Source organism: Vulpes vulpes, chromosome 3, assembly GCF_048418805.1.
Source record: "Vulpes vulpes isolate BD-2025 chromosome 3, VulVul3, whole genome shotgun sequence".
Lineage (NCBI taxonomy): Eukaryota > Metazoa > Chordata > Mammalia > Carnivora > Canidae > Vulpes > Vulpes vulpes.
The window spans coordinates 124,103,152-124,111,779 of record NC_132782.1 but is presented as its reverse complement, the minus strand read 5'-3'; the positions used below and the strand labels follow the sequence as shown (position 1 = coordinate 124,111,779).

At 40.5% G+C, this 8,628-nt stretch overlaps 1 protein-coding gene across 4 annotated transcripts in view; it reads left to right on the top strand.

The window, feature by feature from the left end:
• The first annotated feature begins 199 nt into the window (after positions 1–199).
• The window catches only part of SLC30A7 (solute carrier family 30 member 7), a 149,455-nt gene continuing 141,026 nt past the window's right edge, over positions 200–8,628 (top strand). For 3 of the 4 annotated variants that reach the window (XR_012000739.1, XM_072754490.1, XM_072754489.1), the window contains exons 1-2: positions 201–474; positions 679–780. Coding sequence is in view for 3 of the 4 variants with exons in the window: in XM_072754490.1 (XP_072610591.1) it covers positions 395–474; positions 679–780 (182 nt within the window). In the remaining variant the exon portion in view is untranslated. Of the gene's footprint in view, positions 475–678; positions 781–8,628 lie in introns of all 4 variants that reach the window. The other variant, XM_025996578.2, reaches the window with a different exon arrangement.

Sequence of the window (8,628 nt, the reverse complement as noted above, 5' to 3'; positions counted from 1 at the left end):
CTCCAGCCCCCAGCCACCCCGGGCCGCGGGCCGCCACCGCCTGCTGACTGCATCCCAGGCCTGCGCACCAACCAGCTAGTAGTTGCCACCTTTTTCTGCCCCCGACAGCCCTCCGGGGGCTCCCCCTCCGCCCCCGCCGCGCAGGCCCCGCCCCCGCCGCGCAGGCCCCGCCCCCGGCCCCGCCTCCCCTCCGCGTCCCAGGACGCGTTGCGCGGCCCGGGCCGGAAGTCGGCGAGTTCCCGGGTGTGTGCCTCCGTCTGTCTGTGTCTGGAAGCGGCGCGCGGCCCGGGACAGACGCCGGGGAACCCCGTCGGAGGCGTCGCCGCTGCACCGCCGCCGCCCACGGAGCCGCTGGCAGAGCGGAGTAGACCCGGCCCCTCGCCGGGCAGAGAAGATGTTGCCCCTGTCCATCAAGGACGATGAATACAAACCACCCAAGTTCAATCTGTTCCGCAAGATTTCGGGCTGGTTTAGGTGCGGGCTGCTGATTTTGCGGGAAGGGGGTATCGGCCGAGGGCGAGAAGGCCCGAGGTCCGGGCGGGGGCGCCGGGGACACCTTCCTTCCCCGCGGGGACTGGAGCGTTTGGAGCGGGGCGGGGGGTCTGGAGAGGGGCCCGGGGCCCGGGTCCTGGCGCTCCCTTGACTCTCCCGCCTCTTCTCCACTTTTACCTCTGCCAGGTCTATCCTGTCGGACAAGACGTCCCGGAACCTGTTTTTCTTCCTGTGCCTGAACCTCTCTTTCGCTTTTGTTGAACTACTGTACGGCATCTGGAGCAACTGGTAACCGAAGGGGAAAGGCAGGGCGGAAGCGGGCGGGGGGGGGGGGGGCGGCGAGCAGTGTTTGCCGGGTGCCACGTAGCTCCGCGCCGGGAGGTCCAGGTCGCTCTGCCGGCCGGTCCGCCGCCGAGCTGCTCTCGCATCCGCACCAATCTGGCAAGGCTACGTTGGCGATCCGGGGCCCGTCACGTGCAGCAGCGTTACGATTTGGGTTCCGCCCTCCCAGGCCTCCCGTCAAACAAGAGTGACAAGTCTCCCTTCATTTTGGCCGGTGGAGAGTCCTCCCTAACTACAAACCGTAGCTTTGCTCACTTTCTTGGAATTGGGAGAGAACTGTGTCCTGCCTCTTTGGGGTGGGAGTGTTCCTTGCTTCCCTTGCGGGGGAGTGGCATTCGGATTTCACCCTTAAGGTTCCGACAGGGAGTAAGACCTGAGATGTTCAACTTGATTCATCAGGCCTTGGAATGGGAAGGAGCTCCGTAAAGGGGATTTCCGGGGAAATGTGTGTCATTCTCTTCTCCTTAGTTTTATGTTGCGACTGTCTCGTGATTTTCCTCCGGGCTTCCTGCAGAAGAAGATCCCGTATAGTTTCCCACAAACTTGTATCTCTTGAGTTCATGGGTTTCTGTGCCATCTTTGGGTGGGTTCGTTTGTTTTTGAGACTGCGTTGGGAAGAGGCAAATTCAGGGACTCTGGAAATGAAGTACCATTACCCGGGCGTTTGCTGTTGAGTAACTTAGGGTCTTTGTAAAACTGTTCAGCGAACAGTAAGATCATTACACTTCTAAGTGTGCTGATTGCTCTTTAAATCTCACGCTCATTTGAGAATCTGATAAAAACCAACACTCAGAAAAAAACAAAACAAAACAAACAAAAAAAAAAAAACCAACACTCAGAATTTTATATAAAACTCAGGGTGATACTGGGTTCCTTGAAATCGACCATGAACCCTAGCTTAAGAGCTTATGCCATTTATGCTTTATTTTCTATTAATTGGAGTTAGTCTCCATATAGTCCTTTTTCAGAGAGAATTGCCGTCCTAGATCTTTATTGAGATTGAACAATGATATTAAATAAGATCAGCCATTTTCTGTTGCATTTATATTTTTATATGAAAAAGTGGACTTCTTTTCAGATGTCAACTCAGTTTTATAAAAAATATCCAGCACATTATTGAAGGTTACTGATTTATTCACCACTTTAAAATTGAAACATAATAAAATCTTGGTATATGTAATAACCGTTTTGAAACCTCTGGGAAGCAGATATGTGTATTCCATAATACGAATATCCTTCAACGTAAGGTGCATGTAGTGATCGTGCTTTATTATAAATACACAGTACAATATATTTTGCTCTTCTTAAATTAAGCCATATTGTGGCATATGTACTGGCTGTATCAAGACTGTAACTTGGTTGCATATGTACACTTCGGCTACATTATTATATAATTGCCTTATATTACAATACATTATCTTTCAGTATGGCCTTCCATTACGTAAATTACTATGTGAAATGCCTTGTTCAAGGGAATTATATTTGAAGTATCTAAACCACTTCTTTCATGGAAAGTTAGGTATAAAGTAAATTTTTTGATCGGTAGGGATCTATTGAGGAAATTACAGTTGGCGTTTGAACAACATGGCGTTTAGGGGCATGAACACTGTGCAGTCGAAAATCTACATATAAACGTTTGACTCCCCAAAAACTTAACTTCAAATAGCCGACTGTCAGCCATAAGCCTTAGCGATAGCATAGTTGACTAACCCGTGTTTGTATATTATGTGTATGATGTACTGTATCCTTATGATAAAGTAGGCTAAAGAAAAGGAAATGTTATTAAGAAAATCATAAGGAAGAGAAAATACATTTATGGTGCTGGTGCTGTAGTGTATTGAAAAATATCTGCCTGTAAGTGGACTTGCGCAGTTCAAGCTTGTATTGTTCAAGGGTCAGCTGTACTAAAGCCATTGTCTTCTAAGCCATGCGTCAGTATGCATCAGTACATAAGGAAAACGTCAGTGGTACATGATTTTTTCTTCTGCCCTTTGGTGGCTTTTTCCTCTGATCTTACGATCTGTTTTTCCTCCAGTTTACTCTTATCGACTGTGATATTTGTATCTTCCACATTTGAAATCTATCTCTGACCTAGTGTCTGTTATACCTAAACCATTCAGTAGGTATTCATCATTATGTTAACCTCCATATCCACTTATTCCCCAATATTAATTTTTATCAGTGGATTGGGAATACAACCACATTGTTCTTGAAGCCTTGGCAGATTTAAAAATTGCTTGGGCCTTTTCATAATCTGGATTTCTGTGTCTTACTTAGATATCACAGTTTTTAGTCCCTTTTGTTGACTGATCAACAATTTCTTTATATGACTGGATTATCTATTCCTAAAGTTTCAATTAGATTTTAAGTTCCTTGAATAAATGCGTCACCAAAATTCAGTTTGTTTGTCATAGTCATTTCTGTGTTCATTTTCATGCTATAAGAATTAAGTTTCAAGATGTTATGAACATGAAATGTCAATTTTTTCCATTACAGAATTAAAAGATGGATAAAACATGCTCTTTCTTCACAAGTAAAGCTTTATAGGAACGGTTGGTCTAGTTGCAAAAAATGTTAAATAGTTCTGCTTCTTGTTTAGGGCCTTCATTATTTAAAGAAAGAACTTAGGGATGCCTGGGTCGCTCAGTTGGTTAGGTGTCTACCTTTGGCTCAGGTCCTAATCTCAGGGTCCTAGAATCAAACCCGATGTCAGGCTTCATGCTCAGCGAGGAGTCGGCTTCTATCTCTCCTCTGTGTGTGTATGTTCTCTCTCTCTCTCTCTCTCATATAAGTAAATAAAATCTTTTAAAAAAATAGAGGAAGAACTTAGTTATAGTTGGTTTACATTTTTGAAGGTGAGAATGTGTCATCAGTGGAAGCATAGCTAAACTCTTTGTGTGTTTTCCCCCATTAGATACCCAATGCTTTTTACTTTTCCACTAGAATGTAAACTTTATTAAAGTAGGGATCTTTTCTATCTTACTCAGGCACCTCAATACATGGCACATAGTGTGCTTAATACATATGTGCTGAATGAAGAATGAGCGAATAAAGAATGTATGGAGTTAATCTACCTATACTAAATGTACTAACTAACCCTGTTAGAAAGGAAGAAAACCATTAAACTTTTCTCTTATTTTTTGAAGTTAGTAGGAAAGGTAGGAATACCATATGTGATCTTTCCTTCTAGGGCTCTTTTTCCTTTTAGCATTTCATTTTTATTGCTATTTATTGTTGAGTAACTAGTTAATCTCAAGTTAATATAGTATAAGTATGTGATTTTGTACCATCTAGGATTAAGTTCTTTTTCAAGCTACAGAAAAATCTCCAAATAATGATTTCTTAAATAAGACAAAGCTTTGTTTCCAGGATGGCTGTTTTGAGTTCCAGCCATCCTTACCATCCTTACCATTATCCAGAATGGAGAGAAAAAGAGGTAAAAAGTGTACATAGTGTCTTTTAAGGAGATTTATCTGGACAGACTTAGAGGACTTTGACTTATATTTTAGTGGCTAAACCTTTAGTCATTTTGGTCATGCCTAGTTGCAGATGTCATCATTGTTCCAGTCAAACAGGTATTCTGCTGTAAGTCAAGGATTCTTTACTAAGAAAGAAAGGGAGTATCCGGATACTGTAGGCTCAGGAAGTGGGACTAGAAAGAGATAAGCTAGTCTCCTATAGATAAAAAACTGAGGCCCAGGGTTTTTTTCCAGAGTAGCAGCAGAGCCTAGAAGCACCTGTCATCCTGGAGGTTTTCTTTTTTTTTTTTTCCCCCTGCTAACCATGATTCTTTTCTAGTATTTCTGTATTGTTTCCTTTGTTCTTACGCTCTTTTGTTCTATGTACTTCATTGTCTGTTAGAAAATTTAATTTCAGTAATATTTCTTACCAAAGGTGTTGCAGTCATTTTCCCCTTAGGCATAGAGCGAATTCAGATAATTCTAAAGGTAAATGTCTTTGTATTAACAAAGTAAATATTTGTTCAGGAAATGTTTTAGGCTATACCGGACATTGATTTGTTCCTACTTCTGGATAGTATATCATAACATATGTTTCCAGTGTAACTCCTTGGTAAAGAAAACGATTCTATTAATCACATTTTTCTATAGAATTAAAACAGATACATCTTAGTCTTTTGTCAGTTTTCCCCTCTCAAAAGACAACATTAATTACCAGTTCCTGGTGATGACTTTTGCTTTCCTCAGGTTTTCGTTTTTTCTTTTTCTTTTTCTTTTTCTTTTCTTTTCTTTTCTTTTCTTTTCTTTTCTTTTCTTTTCTTTTCTTAATATTATTCATGAGAGACATGGAGAGGGAGGCGGAAACACAGGCAGAGGGAGAGGCAGGCTCCCCACAGAGAGCCCCATATAGGACTCAGGACTTGATCCCAGGACCCCGGGATCATGCCCTAAGCCAAAGACAGACGCTCAACCATTGAGCCACCTAGGCGTCCCAAGGTTTTATTTTTCACCTTAAAAATGCAGATAAATGTTCCATTTTGCTGAGAATTTTCTTAAGTAAGGGATTATATAATGGAATGTAGTGGAGTTGAGGGTTTTTCATCATAACTCTCCTTAGTTTAGCAACTTATGCAAATGTCAGGATTCTAATTTCTTGCTAATAAATTGGTAGTTAATAGTTTTTTCCACCTTCCCAACTCTTGGGATCCAATCTTGATTATTCCTTATCTTCAGTTTTGAATTAATCTTTAGCAACCATTATAAATATACTGTTAGCTTAGTTACCAATAGACTTTAAAATTTTTTTTTACTATGGGGACGCCTGGGTGGCTCAGCAGTTGCGCACCTGCTTTTGGCTCAAGTCATGATCCCGGGTTACGGGATCGAGTCCTGCATTGGGCTCCTTGTGAGGAGCCTGCTTCTCCCTCTGCCTATGTCTCTGCCTCTCTTTTTCAGTCTGTGTCTCTAATGAATAAATATATCTTTTAAAAAAAAGATTTTATTATGGAAAATTTTAAACATAGGTAAAAGTAGAGAGGTTAATAAACCTCATGTCCCTATCACCAGATTTAACATTTATAACATGTAGCCTATTTCATTTCCTCTTGCTTTTACCTTCCTCATGCTCTTATCTGTCCCACCACTGGGTTATTTTAACACAGATACCAAGTATAATTTCTTTCAAAACTACTTCAGTATGAGTCTCTAAAATATAAGAGCCCCCCTCCCCTTTTTATACATTACCCAATGCCATTCTCATCTTTAAAAATTAGGAATTTATTAATATCAAATGTCCAGTTAGTGAGTGTTCAGATAACTCTTATTATCTCATAATTTCTTTTTACAGTTGGTTTTATAAATAATCCAGACAAGATCCAATCCAAACAAGATCTATAGTATTGGATGGATATGTCTGTTAAGTCTCAATTTATGGGCTCTCTTTCTTCCTTTCTTTGTTTTTGCCTCCAGTAGACCTTTTTTGAAAGCTTCTTTTGCTAAATGTTCTATTCATGTTTATTATATTTTGCTTCAATGATCAGATTTCTCTTTTATATCCTAAGAAGTTTTCATTGTTAAAATATCTTTAGAAAATAGTCAATTTTAAAAGAGTTTAAAAATTAATCTTAGAGAAACTAGAAACTGATAGTGTTTATAGATCAGAGCCTAAAACAAGAATGCTGCTTTTAGCAACTCATTTTTCTTCATCAGGTTACATTTGGTATGTAAATCAGAAAGCCTGAAATATTCTCTATGCTGTTTATATTTATAAGGAAATTTATGCCATGTAATTTAAATGATAATTCAAAATAAGAAACATTTGCTGATACTGAAGATGAGCAATAAAATTGACATTCCTCATGAGTAGCCTTTTGATACATGATAGCTGAACAGAGAACTAAGTAGACTTTTTCTTATTAGTTTGCCTACATGGTTGCAGTTGAGCAATTTTCAAGTCACGATAACAGTTTTAAAGGGCAGCCCTTGTGGCTCAGTGGTTTAGCGCTGCCTTCAGCCCAGGTTGTGATCCTGGAGACCCGGGATCGAGTCCCATGTCGGGCTCCCTGCATGGACCTTGCTTCTCCCTCTACCTGTGTCTCTGCCTCTCTCTCTGTTTCCCTCATGAATGAATAAATAAAATCTTTAAAACAAGAACCAAACAAACAAATAAATAGATTATATTTCAATGCTTTAAGAGAACATGATGTTCTTCCATTTTAGAAGAGGGGGTGGTTTTTCAGGTAGAATCATATTTTAGGGGATCCCTGGGTGGCGCAGCGGTTTGGCGCCTGCCTTTGGCCCAGGGTGCGATCCTGAAGACCCGGGATCGAATCCCACGTCGGGCTCCCGGTGCATGGAGCCTGCTTCTCCCTCTGCCTATGTCTCTGCCTCTCTCTCTCTCTCTCTCTCTGTGACTATCATAAATAAATAAAAAAAATTAAAAAAAAAAAGAATCGTATTTTATAATATACTGAAAATGTTAACATTTTAATGAAAATTAAATCCACTTAAAATTTAAATAAAATTGGGATCCCTGGGTGGCGCAGCAGTTTGGCGCCTGCCTTTGGCCCAGGGCGCGATCCTGGAGACACGGGATCAAATCCCACATCGGGCTCCCGGTGCATGGAGCCTGGTTCTTCCTCTGCCTATGTCTCTGCCTCTCTCTCTCTCTCTGTGACTATCATAAATAAATAAAAATTAAAAAAAAAAAAGAAAAAATTTAAATAAAATTGATATCTCCTTTTGATGAGTATTAAAATTCCCAAGCTATATCTATGCCTTTTGGAAAGGGAACGTAATTGCTGGTTTATACAGAAGAGGTTTATCATTTTTCCCCCTTAGGGCAACATTTGGTGTCTACTAAATATATTTAAAATGAATTTGTCATAAAAAAGATAGTGTGTATTAATTTGCTAGGGCTGAGAACCCTGGGTGGCGCAGCGGTTTAGCGCCTGCCTTTGGCCCAGGGCGTGATCCTGGAGACCCGGGATCGAATCCTATGTCGGGCTCCCGGTGCATGGAGCCTGCTTCTCCCTCTGCCTATGTCTCTGCCCCTCTCTCTCTCTCTCTCTCTCTCTCTCTCTGTGACTATCATAAATAAATAAAAGTTAAAAAAAAAAATAAATTAAAAAAAAATAATTTGCTAGGGCTGCTGTAACAAAGAACCACAGTAGAAAGTTACTGTCTTGTAGATCTGGAGACTAAAATTCTAAGATCAAGGTATTGGCCATGTTAGTTACTTCTGAGGTCTGCAAGGAAGAAGCTGTTCATGCTTTCTCTTAGTTCCATTTGCTTCTCTGGCAGTTTTTCACATTCCTTGGCTTGTAGAAGTCTCATCTGATACTTTACTCTCTTTGCACATCTATCTCCACGTTTCCCCATGTTATAAGGACAACAGTCATGTTGGATTGGGGTCCACCTTACTGACCTTATTCTAATGAATTCTGTCTGCAGCGACCCTGTTTCCAAATTAGCTCACACTCTGAGGTAGTGGAGATGTAGGACTTCAAATTAAGAATTTGGAAGAGGACACAATTCAACCCATAGCAGGTTTTACTAAATATATATGTACATCAGTGTATCAGTAAACATTTTTAAATTTATATTTACTTAGAATGAATGTCCTGCCTTCTTGTACAGCTAATTTATGGCCACCTAAAAGAAAAGTCTCATATATAATAAAATCCTTAAATTAAATCCTTGAAGTAAAAATGTCAAGACCCATGGATAAAGTGGAAAAAATAAGCATACTAAGTATGTAAGTTAATGTAATTACTGAAATTGACTTTTAAATTTAGTTATAAAATTTCATAAAGTTAAGGCAGGATGGGTAATAATT